Genomic DNA, 26,089 nt, shown 5'->3' on the forward strand with positions numbered 1-26,089 from the left:
AATCTATAAATACAAGAGTAATGTTAATGTTTTTTAAACATTTAAATTTTGTACCATGGGTTTAGTGTAAAAAGCTACATAAAAAGTTGTCCATGCCCTTTTTGGAGTAAGTTTGTTAGGTCACTCCTGGAAAGGTTCACCATGTTTTCCATTTATAAACATTAGCATTACATACACTGAAAAAAGTGAAACAAGCATGTCATTTGTTTAAAGTGTTTTTTTTATTATTTTTACTTAATAAAAAAATATGATTTCTCATTTAAACGTATTTTGTTCAGTTTGACCAAAAGCAAAAACAACTACCAAGAAAAAAACTTAACAGAAATAATTTTGCTTAAATAATTTTTTTACTTTAAGTCAGATAGTTTAATGTCACGTGACGTCGGGACAAGTACCTTCTCCTTGAGTTTTTCTGTCAGCCATTTTACTTCGCGCCGACTGCCAAGTTCATCTGACCCACAGGACAACTGGTTTAATTAAGGTAGGAATTCTAAAGTCTCTTTTAAGGAGGATGATTGTTTAGGAGTGTGTAGGAAGGTAGAAAATGTCAGGATTGACCGCTAATTGTTACTTTTCAGCCTATTTTATGTGTTTTGCTTGTGAGTTTGCTAGCCAGCTTTAACTAGCTAGGTAACGTTAGCTTAGTTAGCTAATGCTGGATAAACATGTTTTTAAGCTAAATACCTAACTATTTAGTGTTAATTAAGTATATAACGCTGGATAAATGTGGTGTTTATCTTCAAATCTAGATATTTAGTGTTAATTAAGTATATAACACTGAATAAGCGTGTTTTAGCTTAACCAATTGAAGAGTAACTGTTTATTTTACCTTGAGTGTATTGACAAATATCTTTCAATTATGATTACTTATCTTAGTATCTGTAATTACATAATCATTGGGTGAAACCTTGTATTTTATATGCATAACCAATACTCACACTATATTTGATCATTTTATTACTCGCAGTATATTTTACACACATTTACATAGAAGACTAACCAATAACCACCATATATTCTTCACGTATATAGTGAAACATTGTTTGATCAGGCATGTGACTAACACAGACTCTATTATATGACAAATTAACCCACATGATACATTTACTAACACATTAACATATAACATATGAGATGTAGCTCAGGCTTGAAGTATTTTGTTTACTGCAGGACCCTAACTAACGGTCATTAATTCGGCTGGTACGGGGCTAAATTGCTACAAAAAAGGCTATTAGATCAAAGCAGCCTTTGGATGAGTGAGTGCCTCCCTAAAAAACCTCTACTTCAAAGCGGGGGGTGACGCACACACACAGATAGTGCCATGAGGTTCCATTCTGGAAGAATACAGTCAAGGTCAAACACTAGTGGTCCGGTCAGACACGTGAAACTTCAGTATTAACACGTGCATGCTAACATGAGATGATTTTAACAACGCCTCATCAACAGGCTTACGTCATTTTGGGTATAAAACATGGAGTCAGATCAGAGGGGGTCAGAACTTATGCTGGGACGGCTGTTAGACGGTCTTTCATGTGTGGGTTCTCCTGAATATTCAGCACTTTGTAATAAATACCTGGTTTGCTTTCAACTTCACTCCACTGTCTGACTCTCTCTATCAAACGAACACGCAGGGGAGTTGTACCCCGGACGAGAGGTGGGGGTAGCCCACCTCACATTTTCTTTTCTACAACACTAGATATTTAGTGTTAATTAAGTATATAACGCTAGATTAATGTGTTATTTTAGCTTAAAACCTAGATATTTAGTCTTAATTAAGTAACGTTATATAACGCTGGATAAATGTGTTATTTTAGCTTAAAACCTAGATATTTAGTGTTAGCTAAGTATATAACGCTGGATAAATGTGATATTTTAGCTTAAAACCTAAATGTTAGTGTTAATAACGCTCAATAAATGTGTTATTTTAGCTTAAAACCTAGATATTTAGTGTTAGCTAAGTATATAACGCTGTATAAATGTGATATTTTAGCTTAAAACCTAAATGTTAGTGTTAATAACGCTGGATAAATGTTATTTTAGCTTAAAACCTAGATATTTAGTGTTAATTAAGTATATAACGCTGGATAAATGTGTTCTTTTAGCTTAATACCTAACTATTTAGCGTTAATTAAGTTTATAAAGCTGGATAAACATGTTTAAGCTTAATACCTAACTAACTAGTGTTAATTTGCTATATAATGCTGGATAAATGTGTTTGTTTAACAGTCATTTACTGTGTTAAATCTCTCTTTTTATCTTTTTACAGGTTTGATCTTGAGCTCTTTTGCTGAAAATTTACATCCATCTCTTCTAAATTTGGTGAGTCTCAAAATAAACAAATGAAAATTGCATGTATGGTTAAATAGTGATCAACCAAAAATATAGCAGCAGAATAGGTTTGAACTTATCACTGATATTTACTATGCATACATTGCTTAGATATTCACTGGTTCTTTTTGCATCTAAATTCTTTACTAATACCTTTATTAAGCAGTGGCAATAGGCCAGTTGTAACCTGTAGAGAAAATTCTCATGTTGAACAGAACCTAAGATATTAAGCGAGACCAAATTAAAATGCATGTCAGATCTGTCAAACAGATTTCATACCACAGTGTGTAATTACATTTGCATGTGTTTATTTTTAAAGATCAATCATGAATTCCTGAGAATTACAACTGTTCCACTTCAACCACAGTTCCTGGCTTGGACAAGCACTACAGCAAGCTGATTGAGCTATTCAGAAAGAAGGGAGGAGAGAGAAGACACACCGACAAACGTCCTGAAAGTTCTGGATCAGGTTGGTACTTTTTCGGTACATATGAGTGTTTGTTTTACATCTAGTGCTGGGCAAGGTGACCCCAAATCCTGGTCACAGTTAATTTAGCAAAGGATGAGGATTAACAGAATAAAAAATGTTAATTGTGATAGTTCTGAATGTTGTGATGTTAGATCACACTTTGGAAGAGATGCTACATTATTTTGAGTTATTTTGCATTGTATGTTTGGGTTTTTATCTAGAGCCTCGAGGTGAGTCTGAAAAGAGAATGTCTGCTAAAGTGCCTCATCGATTACCTGGGGGAAGACGTGGACAGTCTTATCAAGGAATACTTGGTAAGTAGTTATGCATGTAAACATGTTAAGCTTTATGTAAGATAAAACAATGAATATTTTAATTTGACTGTTTACATAAATTACCTCAGGTCCAAAAAATAAAACCTTTCCTACATTCCTGTTACATTTCATGTGATTAGCATTCACTGTACCCTGGTCATTATTCACCAGGATAGTTTATTATGTGTAATACAACTAAGATATCTGTGCTGGTGTTTGTTTAAAGTTTGTATATAGACTGACATGCAAAATTCATAGGATAGCATTATGTAATTTCTTCATGTAGTCTTAGAGATTGGCTTGGAACATTGGCCAGTGTGGTTAAGTCAACACAGTTGTTTATCAAATATTGTCTATTTTTACTCAGACAAAGACCACTGCAGATGTACTTCATTACTTGTGCAACATTCTGGTCTAATCTTGATTTTTTAATTTTAGAAACAAATAGTGTAACATGGGTCAGACAAAAGTGTAAAGGCTTAACTAGCTGTGCCTTCTCAGACTCTTGGCCTTGGTTGGCTAAAGCGTAATCGGACAGTCAATCAAAATATATATATATATATATATTTTTATCAGGTTTCTCAGAAGAAGGAAGCTGAGACGGAGCTGAAGGAATCTACAGTAGCAGTGTTTGTCATCAGGGAGGATGAAGACCCTCTCCAATCGCCACATGAAATTGGGATTGTACTTGAAGGTGTGGATGTTCATGAGTTGCCATCAGTAGCACATTCATTTACAATGCTGTTTGGCCTCATCACTGCTGTGAACTATCCTGTGAGTTATCCAAGTAAGCTGAAATACACCTTTTGTAAATATTCATGGACATGGAACCAAAGAAAATGACACGCAAAGTGTGCAGTCTTAGTGTGCAGCTTTAAATATTCTCTCTCACTCGCTCTGTCTTGCTCTCTCTATGTTCAAAAGGTGTACAGTATTTTTGCACTTCTAAATGTTTGAATACTGAAGAAGAAATGTATAAACCATTTTTGTTAAACCACCTTGTTAAACAGTAAAAAGGCCATAACGCACTACCTTTTATGTGAATGTTTAACATAAATACAGCCATATTGGCCTTTTGTTAGAAAGGCAGTATATTTTTTGTTTTTGATTATTTTATTTGTTTTCAGGCTTACTGTAATACTGGTGCATATTTCACTACAATAAGTCACTACAATAAACATGGTCTTTTACTCTCTATTTCTGTCTGTTTGTTGTAACTACATCTTTGAAAGAAATGTCAATTTGGTAATGGAAGAAATTAAGTTGAAAAAAAGGAAAAGCGTATGTGTTATTTTCTTTGTAAGTTTTATGCTTGTGACTAAAGAAAGAGTATTGATTAGGGTGTGATTAATATTTTTAATTTGTACTGAATCAGAAAATTAACTTGAGACAAGTTAATAAAATTGACTGTAACAAAATTAGAGTATTTTTATTAGTTTAGTCTAAAGTAAAAAACATACTTGAATTTAATATTAAATATTAGTTTTCTCCAAAATAAAAAAATAAGTTGTAACAAAGTAAAATAGCAATATGTGGTCTTTGGAATAAAGGATCTTTTTAATTTGTTGGGAAGTAATTTTTTGCTTTGGATAAAGATATTTTTTTAATTGAATTTGAATTAAAATATGAAATTTCAACCAAATTATAAATATAATTTGAGAAAAATTAATACATTTAGCTGTAACAAATTAGAGTATTTTTTTTAAGTTGGTCCAAAGTATCATTTTTTTCAGTGTAGGGCCTGAATTGTTTGGATAGCTTTTTCCATAAAAAAAAAATGAAATCATCATTAAAAAAGAGAGAAGCTACCAGCTGTAAAGAAGCTTTGTTTTTGGCAAATTAAAAGACATTTAGGAACTTTTATGGAATGTATAAAACATTACATAAACCAAAATGCAAAATGTGCCTTTGGGCCTGAGCCTGAAATCAAAAAAATGATTTTAAAGTTTTACCACTTCAAAGGCATGTGTTCTACTTTCTGGTCACCAATATAGGAACAGGGACTAATAAGCAAAAATCATATTACACCCAAATAAACTAAACACCAGACTGTTGTTATATAAATAGGGCTCATTGAAGTTAAATGAATATTTACTACGAATCACTCATATGACGACGGTATGACAAGATTAGAGATGTTGGTACAGCAGCACTATAAAACTTGAGTTTTTACCTACCTGCACAAATTACACCAGCATCTTGACTATGACCACAGTCATGTGTGCCAAATCCATTATGATTGCAGTCTGTGATGGATTTTTCACTTCCAGAACAATCAACATTATCTAAATGTATCGGGCCACTTCCTGCACCAAAATGAGCACTGCTGTGGGCACTGACAGCTTCTCCACATCCCATCTGTCTGCACACCACTGTAGCATCATTAATGTCCCAGCCATCATCACACACTGTTCCCCACTGTCCTTTATGATAAACCTCCACTCTACCAGAGCAGACACCATTGCCACTGGCAAGTCTTATGTTTGCGCCATCTATCACAAAAGAAGAGGAACTCAATAGGATATTGCATGTTATTTAGTAAAGCAACATACAATATAAAATTAGACTTAATTTAGACCTAAAAATTTAAATTTCCTAACTTGTGTTGTAGAGAAAAATGAGAAAGTTGCTGATGTTAAACCTCACTGTTATTCTTAAACAGAAACTCACAATTAGTTAACTACCATGTGTTTAAAGCACATCACCACAAACAGAGACGGCTATATAATGCACCTGTTCCAGTAATACCATGACAGGGCATTACTTTTACTTTTTCAACAGCAACATGTAAACACAGCAAACATAAGTTATATGGGTATACAGCTCTGGAGAAAATCAAGAGACCACTTCAAAATGATCCGTTTCTCTGATTTTGCTATTTATAGGTATATGTTAAATAAACATTGTTGTTTTATTCTATAAACTACTGACAAGTTTTCTCCCAAATTCTAAATATAAATATTGTCATTAAGAGCATGTATTTGCAAAAAAAAAGAGGCAGAGATTTTAGATCTCAAATAATGCAAAGTAAACAAGTTCATAATCCATAAAAAAATGATGTTTAAGTTTATAGTTTAAATTTATAGGATTTACAGAAAGTTTGCAATATTTCTTTAAACAAAATGAGTTCAAAATGAGCCTCAAAACACAACTCTCAAATGACCTAAAAACAGAGATTTCAGCTGTCAGTTTTCACTGTGAAGAACATAGTGAGGAAATGGAAGACCACAGACACAGTTCTAGTTAAAGCCTGAAGTGACAGACCAAGAAAAATCTAAGATAAAAAGAGGTGAAGGATCGTGAGAACAGTCATAGTCAACCCAAAGACTCTAAAGACCTACAACACAGTGGAGATTCCCTGTACATGAAGAAGCAAAACAGCCCTGAAGTTTGCAAAAGACTATAAGGATTGGATCATCTTCCCTTATGAGTCCAATTTTCAGCTAGATCAAGACCTGGAGAGGCATACATATGCATCTCCATCTCCAGACCTGAACCCCATCGAAAACCTCTGGAATATAATCAAGAGGTAGATGGATGATCATAAGATGACAAACAAAGCTGAACTGCTTGATTTTTTGCTTCAGGAGTGGCAAAAGGTCACCAAAGTGTGTAAGGCTGGTGGAGAGCATGTAAAGATGCATAAAAGCAGTTTTTTTAAATCAGGGTTAGTACACCTAATATTGATTTACCTCTTCTTGAGCTAAAAACATTAGTATTGTTGTTAAAACTTGTCTTATTTTAGGTCTGAAAGTTCTGCGTGTTTTTATAATTTTTTTTAACATGTTTCATTTTCTGCAAATAAATGCTCTAAATGAGTATTTCATTTGGAATTTGGGAGAAATGTTGTCAGTAGTTAAGTATAGAATAAAACAACAATGTTTATTTAACTCAAACATATTCCTATACATATAAAAAAAAAAAAAAAAAAAACATTTTTCATTTTTTTTTCAAAACATTTTAACTTACCAGCCAACCAGGAAGCTCCAAGTACAATGACTACTGAAATAAAGAAGAGGTTTTCATTAATTAAGTCACATGTTAAGTAATACATGTCCATTGGATTACCTTCTCTTTTAGAAATTTGTCATTTTTGTTGATGCTGACCTCTAGAATGTTACTTAAATACAGTGGCTTGCAAAAGTATTCATAACCCTTGAACTTTTTCACATTTGGGTCTCCTTACAATCACAAACTTAAATGTATTTTATTAAGATTTTAAGTGACTGACCAACACAAAATAGCACATACTTGTGAAGTGAAATGAAAATGATACACAGATTTAAAAAATGTAATTAAATAAAAATCTAAAAAGTATGATGTGCAAAAGTATTCGTAGAGCCAGCTTTCTCTGCAATTACAACTGCAAGTGCTTTGGCTTTGTCTCTACTGGCTTTGCGCATCTAGAGACTGAGATTTTTGCTTCTTTCTTCTTTATAAAACAGCTCAAGCTCAGCCAGGTTGAATGGAGAGCATCTGTGAACAGCAATTTTTACGTCTGGCCACAGAAGCTCAGTGGTATATAGGTCAGGACTTTGACTGGGCCATTATTAAACATGCATTTTCTTTGATCTTAACCTTTTCACTGTAACTCTGGCTGTATGTTTAGAGTCATTGTCTTGAATCTTCTTCCCAGTCTCAAGTCTTTTTGCAGCCTCCACCAGGTTTGCACTGTATTTCACCCCATCCATATTTTAATCAACTCTAAAGCCTGTCTGGTGAAGAATCAGAAGCTCTACAGGGAGTGTAGCATGCTGTGTTTCACCGAGACCTGGCTCACCCCGACACGCCGGATGCTAACGTGCAGCTACCCGGCTTTTCTTCAGTGAGGGCGGATCGGGACCCGGTGCTTTGCGGGAAGCGGAAAGGTGGAGGAATCGCGCTGTTTATTAACAACAGATGGTGCAACCCTGGACATGTGTACGTGAAGGAGGTGATCTGCTGTCGGGATATTGAACTGTTAGCGGTGAGTCTCCGACCTTATTACATGCCGCGGGAGCTCTCTCACGCGATCCTCGTGTTTGTTTACATCCAGCCGAGAGCGGACATGCAGGCGGTGTGTGACGTCATCCACTCCACCGTCACAGCGCTGCAGACACAGCACCCTGACGCCTTCTATGTGATCACTGGTGACTTTAATCACGTAACGCTGGACTCTACCCTGCCTGCCTTTTTCCAGTTTGTGGACTGTCCCACCAGGAAAAACAGGACCATAGACTTGCTGTATGCTAATGTGAAGGATGCATACAGGGCTATTCCACTACCACCGCTGGGGAAATCAGATCACAATCTGGTGTTCCTGCAGCCTCAGTACAAACCACTGGTACTGAGGCAGCCCACTACCACACGCTCATTCAGAGTCTGGTCTCCTGAAGCAGAAGAAGCCCTAAGGGACTGCTATGACACCACTGACTGGAGCGTGCTGCTGCACCCACATGGTGAGGACATTGAGGGGGTGACTCACTGTGTTACGGACTACTTGAATTTCTGTATGGATGTTGCTGTTCCCACAAAGACTGTACGCTGCTTTCCAAACAACAAACCCTGGATTACCAGCTCCGTCAAGGACCTCCTCAACCAAAAGAAGAGGGCGTTCAAAGACGGAAACTTGGTAGAGCTGAAGCGCGTACAGGGGGAACTCAAGGTACGTCTTAAAGAGGCCAAGGAGTCTTACAGGAAGAAGGTGGAAAGAAAGCTGCAAGACAACAACATGAAGGAAGTCTGGGGTGCAATGAAAACCATCACTGGGTGCAAGAACAACAACGGCAACCCAGTAGATGGCGGTGTGGACAGAGCAAACCAGTTCAACAACTTTTACAACAGGTTTGACGGTCCTGCTCCTGCTGCCCCCTCCTCCTACCCTCCTGCAGCATCACCAACATCTTCTCCATCTCTACCATCATCACCACCATCTCCATCACCTTCAACTCCAACTCCACCATCTTCATCACCACCACCATTACCCTCACCTCCATCTTCATCAACATCATCACCGTCATCATCATCACCACCACCACCCTCACCTCCATCATCATCTTCATCACCATCAGCACAATCACCCTCACCTCCACCATCTTCATCAGCACCATCATCACCCTCACCTCCACCATCTTCATCATCACCACCATCAACACTATCAACTGGCAGACAAATCATCTCCTCCAGTCCACCAACCTTTACTGCTGACCAGGTCAGGAGACAGCTGAGGAGACTTCACCCCAGGAAGGCAGCTGGCCCAGACAGAGTGTGCCCCAGAATGCTCAAGGCATGTGCTGTTCAACTGGGTGAGCCCCTCCAACATGTTTTTAACCTGAGTCTGCGTATAGGGAGAGTTCCTGCCACGTGGAAGACAACCTGTCTCATTCCTGTTCCCAAGAAGGCACACCCGAAGGAGCTGAATGACTACAGGCCTGTTGCTTTGACATCTCATGTGATGAAGACCATGGAGCGACTGCTGCTGGACCAACTCAGACCTCAGGTCCACCATGCTGAGGACCCACTGCAGTTTGAGTACCGGGAAAAGGTGGGAGTGGAAGATGCCATCCTCTATCTCCTGCACAGAGCTCACTCTCATCTGGATAAGGGGGGAGGTGCTGTGAGGGTCATGTTCTTCGACTTCTCCAGTGCCTTCAACACCATCCAGCCCCTACTACTGAGAGACAAGCTGATGGAGATGGAGGTGGATATGCACCTGGTCACCTGGATCACTGACTACCTTACTGGGAGACCACAACATGTCAGGATCAGGGACTGCTCCTCTGATACAGTGATCAGCAGCACAGGAGCACCACAGGGGACTGTTCTCTCTCCAGTCCTGTTCACACTGTACACATCAGACTTCAAATACCACTCGGAGTCATGCCACATGCAGAAGTTCTCTGACGACACTGCAATTGTGGGGTGTGTGCGTAATGATGATGAGAGGGAGTACAGAAGCCTGGTTGAGGAATTTGTGATGTGGTGCAAGATGAACCATCTGCAGCTGAACATCTCCAAAACCAAGGAGATGTGCATAGACTTCAGGAGGTCCAGGCCCTCTGCTCAGCGGCCAATCTCCATCGAGGGGGTCGACGTGGAGGTGGTCAAATCCTACAAATACCTTGGTGTGCACCTGGACGACAGGCTGGACTGGTCAGTGAACACTGACTCCCTCTACAGGAAGGCCCAGAGCAGACTGTACTTCCTCAGAAGGCTCAGGGCTTTCAACATCTGCCAGAAACTCCTCCTGATGTTCTACCAGTCTGTGGTAGCCAGCGTCCTCTTTTACACTGTTGTGTGTTGGGGAGGCAGCATCAGCAAGAGGGATGCTGGACGACTGGACAGGCTGGTGAGGAAAGCTGGTTCTGTGCTGGGATTAGAGCTGGAGTCCTTAACACCACTGGCAGAGAGGAGAGCCCTCAGTAAGCTGCTGAACATCATGGACAATGTTCACCACCCTCTGCACAGCACCATCACCAGGCAGAGGAGCTCATTCAGCGGCAGACTGCTGTCCCAGTCCTGCTCCACAGACAGACTCCGAAAGTCTTTTGTTCCTCAGGCCATAAGACTGTTCAACTCCTCTCAGCACAGCAAACTAAAGACTCTGTGAAACTTTTTTCACCATGGACACACCCCCAGCTATGGACACACTCTCAGACTTGCTGATGCCTAGAACACTTTTTATAGTTCTACCATATTTTGCACTAGTAGTTCATTCACTTGTTAATTCATCTACTGTTTACGTATCTTTTGCACTGTTTACGTATCTTTTGCACTGCTTAATTTAATTTAAATTATTATATAACTGTGTATTTGCACTTTCTGTTTGGCTGACATCAGTTATCCTCACAGTATGCACATCAACTGGTGTTCACTGTCTATTGTGTTCAACTGCACTACCTCCATTCTCCATCTCCATTACACACACACACACGAAGACTGTACATTTACACTGTATATTCTATTTCTTATTTGATTGTATTTATATGTATCTTTATATTTTATATTTTATCTTTTTTAACTTTGTGTATTGTGTAACCTGCTGCTGGATGCCAAGAATTTCCCCCCGGGGATCAATAAAGTATCTATCTATCTATCTATCTATCTATCTATCTATCTATCTATCTATCTATCTATCTATCTATCTATCTATCTATCTATCTATCTATCTATCTATCTATCTATCTATCTATCTATCTATCTATCTATCTATCTATCTATCTATCTATCTATCTATCTATCTATCTATCTATCTATCTATCTATCTATCTATCTATCTAAACATCTTCCCTGTCCATGCTGAAGAAAAGCATCCCCACAGCATGATGCTGCCACCACCATGTTTCACAGTGGGGATTGTGTTTACGATGATGAGCAGTGTTACTTTTCTGCCACAAAAAACACTTTGTATTTAGGCCAAAAAGTTCAACTTTGGTCTCACCTGACCACAGCACTTTCTTCCACATGTTTGCCACTTTTTTTTCCATTTTCCACTTTTGGATGATGGATTGAACAGTGATCCTTGGGATGCTTAAAGCTTGGGATTTTTATAACCCAGAGTGCGTGAAACAGAAGTGTGTGCGTATGTGTTGGAGTGTGTGTGAAACTGTGTGTGAGCGGGGCTCCTGTGAGCAGTGTGATTGGTTGAGTGTACGAAATCTTGTGTGACAACGAAATAGGAATGGATGAGGCCCACTGCAGGGGAGGAGTCCAAGGTGCAGTAGGTGGAGTTGGTCCAGCCTATTGGTTTTAGACTGAGAGGTTGGTTTTATTTGTGAATTAACGCTTGTGGGACATCATAGAAAATAGAACATAAGTTCAGTAGGGAAATAGAGTAATACACAGTGAAAATGGGGGACAGAGGTGAACAGGGGGAAAAGGCTTTTGTATGGGTATTTAAATATATATATATATATATATATATATATATATATATATATATATATATATATATATATATATATAAGAAAATATAAGGATATAAAAAACCTAACTATACAAGGTAAAGATCTATCTGTAAATGGAGCAGTGCAGTAGATATTACTAATGGTCATAAATAATTAAATAATTAACAGAGTAAAGTGCGATGACATCGATTACGAAAGTGACTGATGTGACATAGAACTATAATATAATATAACATAATATATGCATACGTTATAAGACAGTTCTAAAATGAAAATATGAAAATGTGAATACCCAATCATGAGTACAGTGTACTTTAATGTAAGCAAGGTTGGGGAAGTGTTAATATTAATAATTAAGTTGTTGAATAATGGTGGGTGACTGGATAGATAATTAGAGAATTTTGAGAATTTAATAAAGGGATTATGGGGTTGGTTAGCAAAACAAATAAAAAAGAAAAAAAAAGAAAAGGGGGAGTCAGACTTGAGGAAAATAATTAGCTTAATTTTGGGCATTGGACTTTATCTTGGGGGCCCTAACCTAACAGGGACATATGTCTAACTCTATATTCTATAAGCAAATCTAATAATGAAAAAATGACTGTGTGTGGCTGTTTCGAAATCGTTTCCTATTGCAGAAATACTAAGCAATTTGGAATGACCATTTTTGCAGTGCTTTGTAAAAACTGAGCAGTACATTTTTCCCCCATATAGTTCACTATTAATTACATTATATTTTAATAATATTGTACAGAAGATGTATGCTAGAAATTCCAAAATATACTATGCCATGCAGCACTGCTGTGTAAGATGTCCTCAGAGCAGGACAAATAAACATGGTTTATTATTTGATTTTTAAATAATCAGTTCAATAAATAGAAAAATGCTACATAGTGAATAGTGAATGAGTTAATGAGTGAGCCATTCCAAACACAGCTTTTTCTATCAGGTAATTTAGTCAATTATCTTACTATTCGTTTCTTATTCAGACTGATCTCAGTTCAGTCCTAGCTGAATGAGACTTATAGATGACAGATGGAATATCTAATTTCTCTATGTTCTCAGGTATCTCAGTCTATGCTGACATTTTGATCCTCTTAAGAGGGATACTTGATTTCAGACACCAGTGAGGAAAGACCTTACTGATTTGAAAAGGAAACTCAGTATTGGATGTAATACAAGCTTTAGTGAATTGGGTCTTTCTCATTTTAAATAAGGGGAAATAAAATGTGTTTGAAAATGCAGCTCTCTGTTTTGCTTTACGGTATTAAATTAGACTAGAAAGAGATCTGGAAAACAGCATAAATTTAGTTTTCATGCTTATACAATGTCACCTATAAAACAAATGCATAATTTTCTGGCTGTAGCATGAACCAAATCAGCTAAGCAATATAAAATTGTTTCATCTGCATAATGGTAAAGTTTGCAATCTGAGAAGCAGAGCCAGCAATATAATTTATGTATATATTAAATAAAACTGGACCAAAACTTAACCTTGTGGTACATCTGTGAGATACAGATGCCAAATCTGAATAATTATTCATTGACATGCACTCTTTTGGGTCTATTCCAGAGCAGTGGCATCAAAGCAAATAATTTAAGCTAAATTCAGTGGAAGAGCAAAGGTGATACTGATGGTAATAAGAAAAATCTGTATACAAGAATAACAAATAATAAACCATGGGTACTTGGTGCCTTGCACAGGCTTTCACGGTCAACATCAGCGTGTGAGTTTATGACAGTACGACATACCTAGGTTTGTGCTCCCCAACTGTACCCTGCAGGAACACTACAGCACTGAATGTTGATAAAACAGTGCTGCTACGCTGTGTGTGGTTCAGTGGGATAGGCTGGTTAGCCAAAGACGGGTAAGATCCCAACGTATTACAACGGGACAACCTAAGACAGGCACAGTCTCGATCTGAACACCACATGCAACTCAACAGACCACGGAGAAATATCTCTGAAGAGTTAGATAAGGGAAGCGCAGCCCAGGCGAGAGTGAGTGGATGAATGAAGTGATGGGGTGTGTGCCAGTGGAGGCCTGGGCAGGGTAGACCAGCCCAATGGACAGTCAGAGGGTGAAGCAATTTTGCGTTCTCTGAAACAGAAATTCTGTTTCAGAAAAAGGGGGAGATGTGAATAGATGATCATTATTACCACCATTATTTGCCCAATAATTATTTTATACTTTTTATCTTTTTTAAACCTATTACCTTTTTCATCTCTCACTACTATTACTAATTTCTTTTGACTAATCATTATTTTATAGATATAGAGCATTTTTTAAACTTTTAGCTTGTTTATCTTTTTAAAGTTTGGTTTTAAAACAACCACTATGCAGATGAGCAATTACTTTCAGCAATACTGTAAAAGTTTTAGCTTTTAAGACACACTCAATCCTAACTTTAAAATATGAAATGTAGACACTTTAGAATTCACAAAATTAAACTTTCACTATTCAACATGTAAGCCATTTTTTTTAACAAGAGGAACAATGTGGGGGGCTTGATAAATTGTTTAAGGAAATAGATGTATAGTTGATAATTGTGAAAAGCAGTCTGCTGTGCATTGCATATGCATAAATACATATTGAACATATTGATCAGTAAATGAAAAGCATTGTTCGGATTTTATTTGCTATAATAACAAGAACAAAGCAAAGCATAAAATTGTTTATTGATATTGCTAATATTATTGTCTGTAATGGAACGATTGATACAGAGAAAAATAATCACGTTCCACTTCTCCCAATTCTTAAAGCACTAAATAAAATCAACTAAATATAGAAATCAAGTCTTTATAAAATCTTGGGAATTGAAAAAGTCAGAAACATAATTTCTTAGTAAAATAGCACACTGCAGAAAATTAAAGTGGCAGGTAAAATAATATAGCCACAAGCGGTGATTCTAAAGTCCAAGCAAAAGTAACCCAAGAAAGCCCAGTACATCAATATGGAACCATTCCTGAGACAGAAGCCACATTATGTGTAGTTTGTGCTGAGTTTAAAACTTTGGGCCCTGATATTCTATCAATCAGTGTGGATATGGAGGGGAAAATAGAGCAGCTGATCATTACGATCTATATAAAAAACATGATTTAGATGTATTTCCAAGTGTTTGTTCCTTATTTATTATCTATAAAGTATTACCAATACAATATGAGAAGATCTACAGGAAGCTTTCAGGGGTAGGTTTAAGAGCAGGTGTGTGTACAGCAGCAGTTTTGGGCTGTGAAGCAGTAAAATATGGTCTGTACGATGATACTGCAGAGTTGAGGTGTGTTTTGGTAGTGTTTGTGAGAGTGGAAGTGTTTGAGTTTGTGAGTGTGTGCATGCACGAGAAATAGTGTGTGTCTAGTGGTAAACTGGGTGGTGAACATTAGTAGTGTTTGTAAGATCTAATTTGGATATAACAGAGCCACAGGGAAGCAGTTACACTAAAAGGGAGAGGGATGTGAACAAAAGGAAGGTAAAAGCAAGTAATTAATGGTGATGATAATTAAATGTTGCAATTTAACATTGAAAATTCCTAAAAGTTAGGGATTTAAAGAAATGACTAAATGTTACGGATTGAAAGCACTTTTGACAGTAAAGATCATGATTGAGTATAACTGAAAATCAGGACAACTGAAGAAGGTAAGAAAACAAAAATTGGGCTGAAATCTGTGCACAGACAAAATTTAAATATGAAATAATTAACTTCCAAGGGGAAATTAGAGCTCAAGTTAAGTGTGATAAATGTATTTTGACCATGTATTTTAACTTGCAGGAAGGAGACACGGAGGACCCCTAAAAGACTTCCAAAATGAATAGAGAACCTTAAACATGATTATAACGAATACAAAAGTTTCGTTTCAGATCTGTTTACACAGGGGGAGAAGGAGAACGTGGTGCAAAGGTGGACCAGTCCAGAGACAGAGTCAGGGCTCCTCCGCCATTACGCACGAAAGGGGAACGAGTCTGGCTGGATTGGGCCTTTCCAGGTGACTGAGAGAACAACGTACGCAGATCAACTGACAGGCGAGGGTTCTACAGCTGTGCAACAACAGAGATCGCTTAGAGAGCCAGAGGGAGAGGTGAGCACAGCAGCTGAATCGTCTGACCCAGATGGAGGCCCGCAGCAGGAAGGAGGGGTAGCACACTCACCCCGCAGCAGCAGCAGCAGGAAGGAGGGGCAGCAGAGCCCCCGCAGCACGGGCCTGGCCTGGCCACAGCAGAGAAAAGATTTCTCAAGAGCACAGCAGCAGCAGCACACAGCCTGGCTGTGACCGAGGAAAGGAATTGAGGGAGTAACTCATTCAACAACGTTTCGATTGCGTCAAAGTACACTACATACAGAGACTCTTAACACGTCTCATTAAAAACACACATAGTCTTATCACACACCAACTCATACTTTGCATTCACTGATATTGCAGACATCAAGAGCCAGAATAAAGCTCTTCGTACGTGGGGCTGAGGTAGTCTACCTTCAGAATCCTGAAACAAGAAGAAAGAAGAAACGAACAACACGAATTGCAACTTTAACATTTACACATATAGGGTTATAAACTGTGATTTGCTAAATTAGGGGGGGAACACATTATTTTTTCTTTACAGGTTGTACTGAACATTGCTTTCCTTTACAGGTGGCCGAAAGACTCTTGAAAAAACGAAATTGTAAAAAAAAATATATACACTCTGTAACCTTAACACTTACACATATAGAGCTATAGATAACAAGTTTACTAAATAGTGGAAAACTTAGAGGGAAAACACATTTATGGTTTAAGAATGGCTTGGTACGGAAAAAGGGAGTGGGACAGGTCAAAGTACGGAAACTATAACGGACCAGCATTTCCTCTGGTTATTCCAATATGGCTCCAGATAATAGTAACAGTTGCCCTCATGGGTATAATGATAATAACACTGACCATTGTCTCAAAACAAGAACAACTAACAACGGTAGAGGGAACAATTGTAAACACATCAGCAACCGTACACCCGACAAACGCAACAACTACAGACCAGCCCATACGGCTTAATAGAACCAAACGATCAACCATCAATCAGCCTAACTCAAAATGCATCAGGCGCTGGGGAGGTATAGAATTAGACTATTATTGGGGTGAGATGACCATATGGACAGTGAACTTATGCGACGTGGTTACTTGTGGTAAGCAGGGGTCCAAGGGGGAAGCAGTGTACTTGTGTTGGTCCCGTGATGATAATCTTAAGTGTAACCATAAGGGTGATTCTCACGAAGACCTTCACATTAACATAAAAAGTTTTTCACCTCATTGCAACATTATTTTTTTTCAAGTTGAGAAGCTAAAATAGAATGTGTATTTTACTATGTTGTTTATTTTTTCATATTTTTTTAAATAGAATTTTATTATCATTTGAATCTTATATGATCCAGAATAATTCTCATTACCGTTACAGTAAATGGCGAAGCTAGATCAACGGTTCAAAACATTTTTTGATGATTAATTTCATATTTCCACAACAAATCCCATCAACTTAACAGCACGGTCCTTGACACTTACTTTGATTTTTTTTAATTTATTTATCTATTGTTAAGCAAATCTCATTACCGATACAACATTTGTAAAATATCTTTTAATTTTTTTTTTTTTTAATTAATGGAAATTATTTTAGAATATGTTTGATCAAAAACTCATGTGGACAACAGGTGAGGGGTATACTATAGTAAAATGAAGAAAAGTTATGATAAGATGTGAAACATTTAAAAAAATTAACATTTTAGATCCATAACGGTAATGAGAACACAATTAAACGGTAATGAGATGCTCTTAGCTAATTTCACAAATAACTTAAAATGCTAATATGCTAACAACCTATAACTTTGCCAGCTGTCAAAGCCTTATATTGTGATAATATTCATGAAATAATTTATTTTTATATTTTTAAAAGTAATGAGTATTAAACCATAACGGTAATGATAATACACAGTGTAATTGAGGACAGTTTTAGCAATATTAACACAGATTTCTCAAAGGGAGAGAATAGTGACCAACTGACCTTATCTCCATTTTGAAGCTTGTCTCTGAAGTGATGCATCATGGGATAGCTGATCAATTTAAAGGCACAGTGTAATTTTTTTTTTAGGGGGGTAAAATCATGAAACGGTAATGAGAAAAATTGTTCGGACACAGTTATTTTGTTTAAAATCAAGTACATTTTTTGTTCAACACCAAAAATATTTATATTATGTATAAATGTTGATACTTTAAATGGCTTTAATCTATTTTATTGATTCGATATGCTTAGTACTTTTAATATGGTTTAACTTAAAATTAGAAAGAAGGGGTACGGACACATAACGGTAATGAGAATTTCCATATATTTTTTATTTAATTTATATAAAAATAATTTTATATGATGATGAAAACAATTGATCCATACAGTACTACCTATTTGCTTTACACACAATATCGGAGTTTTTGTGAATTAAGTACTGATTTTAAAAAATTGTCATGGACATGTTCCCTGCAGCTTCATGAGAATCACCCATAACACCGACCAAGCAGCTTACAAGGCCAGACCTTGTAACAAGTGGGAAACCGTAATTAGGTGAACGCATGTTAATTGGGATCCAAGCGAACGCTGGGCGACTCGTGAGCGGGAGAAATGGCGTAAACTTAACATACAAAGGGATAATGGTGCGATAAATAATCTGATAACCATTGCATTAGAGTGGCAATCCGATCCTAAGGGGGAAAAATCTTCGGCATTTTTTATAGGGGTCGGGGTGGATGTCAATGGTAACGACCCTGTCGGATGGATCAAAGTTAGAGTTACAGATACACCGACCATCGACACAGACGAGGCCACAAACAAACACAATAGATAAATAATGGGGGGGATCGGCCTATACTGGAGTGTGAGGAAGAGCAAGAGGAAATGCTGGAAACTAACCAGTCTTGGGGATGACTTTAAGGCAGTGATGTCACTTCCTCCTTTGATAGAGTTCGAATTATTAGCCGCCTGGTGGCAGAGGGGCTGTGGGAGAATTTTTCCTGTCAAAAATTGGTTGGAAGGCTGCCAGAACAGGTTTTCGCTCCCACCGTTAGTAAAATGTTCACTCACATGTTGATCAAGGGTTGAACATATGTAAATATACATATTTGGAGGAATTGCGATGTGTTGACGTATCTGGTTGATACGTCAAAAGGGAGAATTAAAGAGTAACGGTTTATTATACTTTGGGTTGATTGACAAATATCTTTCAGTTAATTATACTTTGGGTTGATTGACAAATATCTTTCAGTTATGATTACTTATTTTAGTGACATAATCATTGTGTGAAACCTTGTATTCAATATGCATAACCAATACTCACATTGTATCTGATCATTTTTATTACTCAGTGTATTTTACACGCATTTATATAAAAGATTAACCAATAATCACAATATATCCTTTACACATATAGTAAAACATTGTTTGATATGGCATGTGACTAACACAGACTTTATTATATGACAAATTAACCCACATGATACATTTACTAACACATTAACATATAACATATGAGATGTAGCTCAGGCTTGAAGTATTTTGTTTAATACTGCATGACCCTAACTAACGGTCATCAATTCGACTGGTACGGGGCTAAATTGCTACAAAAAAGGCTATTAGATCAAAGCAGCCTTTGGATGAGTGAGTGCCTCCCTAAAAGACCTCTGCTTCAAAGCGGGGGGTGACGCACTCACACAGATAGTGCCACGATGTTTCATTCTGGAAGAACACAGTCAAGGCCAAACATTAGTGGTCCGGTCAGACACGTGAAACTTGAGTACTAACACGTGAAATTATGCATATTAACATGAGCTAATCGTTAGTAACGCCTCATCAGCAGGTCTCACGTCATTTTGGGTATAAAACATGGAGTCAGATAAGAGGGGGGTCAGAACTTATGCTGGGTGGCTGTTAGACGGTCTTTCATGTGTTGGTTCTCCTGAATATTCAGTTTGTAATAAATACCTGGTTTGCTTTCAACTTCACTCCATCTGTCTGACTCTCTCTATCAAACGAACACGCAGGGGAGTTGTACCCCGGACGAGAGGTGGGAGTAGCCCACCTTTCATTTTCTTTTCTACAACATTAGCTAAGGTATTTAGTTTATATTTGCCTGTTAACATCACGCCGACATACGCATCTTATACAGCTTTCAGTGCATTTAATATACTAATAATTTAAGCGTTAATGAACGTTAGTAGCAAAAGTATTCATAAGTATTACTCAGGTAGAAGTATAGATACTGGGGTTTAAAAATACTTTTGTAGAAGTTGAAGTATTAACTCAAACCTTTTACTTAAATAAAAGTAGAAAATTACTGCCCTTAAAACTACTTAAAGTATAAAAGTAAAAGTAATGAAAGGGGAAAATGACCTTATAAACAGAAACCTAGGCCGCACTACAGGGGCCTATAGTCCACTTCCCCCGATGACTAGATGACTATAAGTACTGAAATGGTGCTAAAAAAGGTCTTCAGAGATTCTGAGGGATGTTATTAAAATATTTTACAGACAGCATAATACCTGTCCTTACTACATGCTTTACCAACCAGCTGTAGACTGTAACTGTAACTAATAAAAATGAACTTACAAATATTGCATATAGCAATAATATAAATAACCAGTCAAATGTTTGGACACAATCTATTCTCATTTTTTTTCTACATTTGTTGCATATTAATTTACAGAGTTATGCAGTAAACAAAACATAAAAATAGTCAACAAAACCTTTTTTTTATAACTTCTTAAGCTCCAAGCCTAATTTCCGCCTGAAAATACATACCCAAATTTTAAAGCTTTTTACACTAATATTAAATTATTCAGAGAGTTTTAATTTTATCAATTAATATTACAAAATTAACTGAAAACACTTAAAAATATCCAATTGAACATGTAATATTCAAAATATGGTAAAAACAAGATTTTCAGAGCTTTTCAGATTTTCATATTTTTCATTTTAAAATAAAATTTATTTATACATGTGTTTATATAAGTGTTTTTACAGTTCTTTTTTTTTTTAGCTACAAGGTGTTTACAATCACCATGTAAAATTATAAACTGCTCTCTTTCACTGGTTAGATATTATATTGATCTGCTCATGGGATTTTTCTTTCTTTCTCCAAAGGACTGGAAACTTTATAAGAACAAAAACTACTTATTTCATAACTTATTTTCAGTAAAGAATGTGTTTCTGTATTCTATATATCTGCTCAGTGACAGTGTGGGGTTACAGACCCCGCCCCAGCTCTGTCTCCACCTAACGCGGCACCTGATTGGCCGACAGAGACTCACGTCTTTCTTCAGAGAAGACTGTTGATTCTGCGCATGTGCATTAGTAAGCTGTAAACCAAGCCAAACCTTTAAATAAAGCGTTAAATTCAATATTATAAGCACTGCTTTGACAAAAATGAGGATTACTGTATAATGGACTAATGGATTTACGTATTTGGAGCGATTTTGAAGCAGCAGGGAGCGGTAAGCGCTGGTGGGACTGTGTGTGTGTGTCTGTTTACCTCTAGTAACACAGGGGGATTACACAAGCTGCTGTAAAACTGTATAAAACAGTCTAACACACTGTTCAGGAACTGTACAGTGAAATGGTTAGCAGTTCTGTAATCCTGAGAGTTAGACAGTTGTAGTGATGTATAACATGTCCGCATTGGATCAAATATGGACGTACGTAAAAAGCAAATATGCAAATTATAAGTAATATTTTAATAAATAGGCATATTTCGCCGTAAATGTTTATTTTCTAAAAGAAAATACAGCTAAATAGGCGCAGGTACTGGGAATCTATTTAAAGTTGAGGGTCATGTAGATTTCAGTCAATATCAGCAGATTCTTGAGAACAATGTTCAAAAATCAGTGACAAAGTTGAAGTTGCTCTGGGGCTGGATACTTTAACAAGACAACGAATCTAAACACCTTAACACTGCTCAAAATCTACTAAAGCATTCATGCAGAGGAACAAGTACAACTATCTGGAATGATCATCTCAGTCCCCAGACCTGAATATTTTTTCTAAATCTTTGGCTTAATTTTCTAATTGAACTGGAGATATTTTGTAAAGAAGAATGGTCCAAAATACCTTCAACCAGAAGCCAATTTTGCAGAATCCACTTTCTGTAAATGCAGTAAAGCTTATTTCACTTATCAAATATCACTGTGTTCATTTTATATTTGATATATTTAACTGAAATTGCTGATCCAAACAACCAATAATTTATAAAAGAAAATCATGAAAATTATTAAAAAACTTTTTCATACTACTGTATGTCCATATATTATACTTATATTTAGAACAAAGTCTGTAGAAACATTTCAGGATTAGCTTACTTCCATTAGAGTGATTTATAATTAAGTCATAATTTGTGCACTCACCAACAGTGATGCCAACTGTGCCGCTTTTGGATGAAGTGGATGAGCTGCTTCTCTGGTATGAACAGTCACAGCTGTACTGTCCCTGAACTGAGGTATCCATAGTCAATGTAAATGTTGCTGGAGACTGAGTTGTTTGGGTTTGTACTGATACTCCATTTTTATATAAACGGAAGTTTAAAGACATGTAGTTTTGACGGGGAAAAGTACATTTGAACTGAACAGACTCCCCAGGTAAGACCGCAGAGTGTGATGAGAACAGGGTAAGTGTTGGGCTCGGCAGGACATCTGTTAAAGAAAAGTTTGTTACAATACAATAAATGTATTTTCTTTAAAGAGTGTTCTTTTAATACTGCTTTCTTACCTGAGCAGACAACTCCAGCATCTTCATCATGACCACAGTCATTTATTCCAAGACCGCTGTGAGAGCAATTTGTGAGGGTGATTTCAGTTCCAGAACAACCAACATCATCCAGTAATATTGGTCCACTTCCCTGACCAAAGTGGGCTTGGTTGTGGATACTGGTAGCTTTGCCACATCCCATCTGTGAGCACGCCACCTCTGCATCATCCATGCCCCAGCCATCATCACACACTGTTCCCCACTGGCCATTATGGTAGATCTCCACTCTACCCCTACACTGACCTCCCCCGTTCACCAGCCTGATGTTGTCTGATTTGTGATATGCAAATATAGAAAAATGTTTTGTTTTGTTTTAGTGCATGAGATGCTTTAAAGGACCAGAGTAAATGTATATTTTTATGTCCCCTTTTTTATTTTGGATTTTAAACAAAAATGGGCTGCAGCAATGCAGTAGTGGAAAGTGCTATGTATAAAAAACTATGACTATGAATACAAGATTACCTTTAATGGTGTGTTCAATTTCTACATAATAAAATGGTAAAAACTAAAATTAATTTAAATTTAGTACCATGGGTGTAGTGTAAAATGCTACATTCAAAAAGTCAGAATTATTTACTTTGGTTTAGTGTTTAGGTCAGGTTTTAGTTAAACATGAAAAAACATGTTACAAGTACAAGTACCTGTCTTTAATAAAAAATATTGGTTAATGTCATTTAGCCAGTTACAACGTGTGAAAGTTGTAACTGAAAATTGTTTGCCCCCTAAATCTAATAACTTACTTGTGCCACCATTGGTGACAACTGCAATCAAGCGTTTGCGTATCTCTGTGGAGGAATGTTCGACCACTGTTCTTTACAGAATTGTTTTAACTCACACATTGGAGGGTTTTCGAGCGTCGCCACAGCATCTCAGTCAGTCTTTGACTAGGCCACTCCAAAACCTTGATTCAGTTTTTTTAAGCCATTCAAAGGTGGACTTTTTGGTGTGCTTCGGATCATTGGATCCACAGCAAGTCCAGGTCCTGAAGCAGACCAAAACACCTCCACCACCATGACTTTCAGTATGATTCTATTTCCGAAATGCTGTGTTACAGGACACACACCTTCCAAAAAGTTCCACTTCTGTCTTATCAGCCAACAGAATATTTATCCAAAGTCCTGGGGGTCATCAAGATGGTTTTTGCATTGGAACCCATGGATACCATTTTCGCTCAGTCTCTTTCTTAACATCGACCCAAATTAACACTGACCTTAACTGAGGCAGAAGAGACCTGCAGTTCTTTAATTTATGTTGTTATGGGTTCTTTTATGACCCTGCCTTTTGAAGTAATTTTGGTAGGCCAGTCACTCCTGAGAAGGTTCAACAGTGTTCCATGTTTTCTCTATTTGTGAATAATAGCTCTCACTGTGTTCTGCTTGAGTCCCAAAGCTTTAGAAATGACTTTGTAACCTTTTCCAGACTGATGGATGTCAGTGACATTGTTTTCTCATCTGTTCTTGAATTTCTTCAGATCAGGGCATAATATGTTGCTTTTTGAGATCTTTTAGCTGCTTCATTTTTTTCAGACAGGTTCTATTTACGTGAATTCTTGATTTTTCAGGTCTGGCAGTAATCAGGCCTGGTTGTGGTTAGTGAAATTGAACTGAATTGTGAAGAATCACAGTTCATTCAGCGGGGGGAGGATCATTTAAAAAAAAAAACAAGTACGTACGTAAATATAAAAGCTGTCGATCCTGTGGCACAAAGATGCTAGCAGCTGTAGCCAGCCATGGTCACTATCATAAAGTAAAGAGGCTTTGGTTTTAGCAAATTAAAAGACATGTAACTTTCAACATCTATGGAATGTATGAAACTGTACAGACACAAAAACGCAAAAAGTGTCTGTGGACCTGAGCATGACAGCAAGAAAATGATTTTCAATTTGTATTACTACTCCAAAAGCACAATCACCAATATAGGAACAGGGGAAAATAAGATTGTATTACACCCAAATAAACTAAACACCAGTACACCAGGGCTCGTGTTTGAATAAATATTGAATAAATATTTATGGCAAGACTTGATAAGGGGTGGTACAGCAGCATAAAGTATAAAGTATTGAGTTTTTACTTACCTGCACAAGTCACCCCAGCATCTTCACCATGACCACAGTTGTGTGACGATGAACGTCGGCAGTCTGTAATGGAGCTTTCACTTCCAGAACAAGCAACATCATCTAAATGTATCGGGCCACTTCCTGCACCAAAATGAGCACTGCTGTGGACACTGAGAGCTTCTCCACATCCCATCTGTCTGCACACCACTGCAGCATCATTAATGTCCCAGTCATCATCGCACACTGTTCCCCACTCGCTATTATAATTAACCTCCACTCTACCAGAGCAGAAACCATTTCCATTGGCAAGTCTTATGTTCACGCCACCTATCACAAAAGAAGAAGAATACACAGCTTTATCACACACAAGTCTTGCACTAAATGTTACATTATATGGGGAGATGAACTCTGGCCAATCAGATATTCCATGTTATTTAGTGAAGCAGCAACATAATATATAAATTTAGGCCTCATTTTGTGGTGATGACAGTGAACTATGGTTGTCAGCAGTACAGACCACAGAGTTTAAATTTCCTAACTTGTGTTGTCGACTTAGTAGAGAATGTAGCCTGATGTTAATCCTCACTCTTATTCTTAAACAGAAACACAAAATTAACTGGCATAAGGTCACCCAAACGTAGTGTGGAGAGCATGTCAAGATGCATGAAAGCTGTTATTATAAATCAGGGTTATTACACCTAATATTGATTTATCTCTTCTTGAGTTAAAACCGTTGTTGTTTTTGCAATATTTTAGGTATGGAAGTGCTGCATGTTTTTATCATTTATGAACATGTTTCATTTTCTGCAAATAAATGCTCTAAATTAGTATTTTATTTGGAATTTGGGAGAAATGTTGTCAGTAGTTAAGTATAGAATAAAATAACAATGTTCATTTAACTCAAACATATACCTATAAATATTAAAATCCAAGGAACTGTTTTTTTTTTAGCAATCAGTAGTTCATTTTTTTTTTTCATAAAATTTAAACTTACCAGCCAACCAGGAAGCTCTAAGTACAATGACTGCTGAAATAAAGAAGAGGTTTTCATTAATAAAGTCGCATAGTAATTAATACATGTTCATTAAGTTATTATCTCCTCTTTTAGTTTTCCAATAAATTTGTCATTTTTTGTTAATGCTGATCTCTAGAATATTACTCAAAAATACTGCTAACCAAAAGAAACATCAGTATTTATCTCACATTTCTGTACTTAAAAACCTACCAATTAATCCA

At 37.0% G+C, this 26,089-nt stretch overlaps 1 protein-coding gene and 1 long non-coding RNA gene across 2 annotated transcripts in view; one reads left to right on the plus strand and one right to left on the minus strand.

Moving 5' to 3' along the window:
- LOC103034334 (uncharacterized) overlaps positions 1-5,872 on the minus strand; it is a 381,713-nt gene extending 375,841 nt beyond the window's left edge. Inside the window, exons 1-2 of the mRNA XM_049468281.1 lie at positions 5,860-5,872; positions 5,289-5,603 (exon numbers count right to left, since the gene is read on the minus strand). Coding sequence (XP_049324238.1) covers positions 5,289-5,603; positions 5,860-5,872 — 328 coding nt within the window. The remainder of the gene's footprint in view (positions 1-5,288; positions 5,604-5,859) is intronic.
- Positions 382-4,308, plus strand: LOC111194144 (uncharacterized). The gene is made up of 5 exons (XR_007427050.1): positions 382-481; positions 2,267-2,319; positions 2,648-2,797; positions 3,019-3,111; positions 3,688-4,308. It is a non-coding gene; the product is annotated as an uncharacterized LOC111194144 (long non-coding RNA).
- Positions 5,873-26,089: the final 20,217 nt, after the last annotated feature.

The sequence above is a fragment of the Astyanax mexicanus genome, chromosome 19, assembly GCF_023375975.1.
Source record: "Astyanax mexicanus isolate ESR-SI-001 chromosome 19, AstMex3_surface, whole genome shotgun sequence".
Taxonomy (NCBI): Eukaryota; Metazoa; Chordata; class Actinopteri; order Characiformes; family Acestrorhamphidae; genus Astyanax; species Astyanax mexicanus.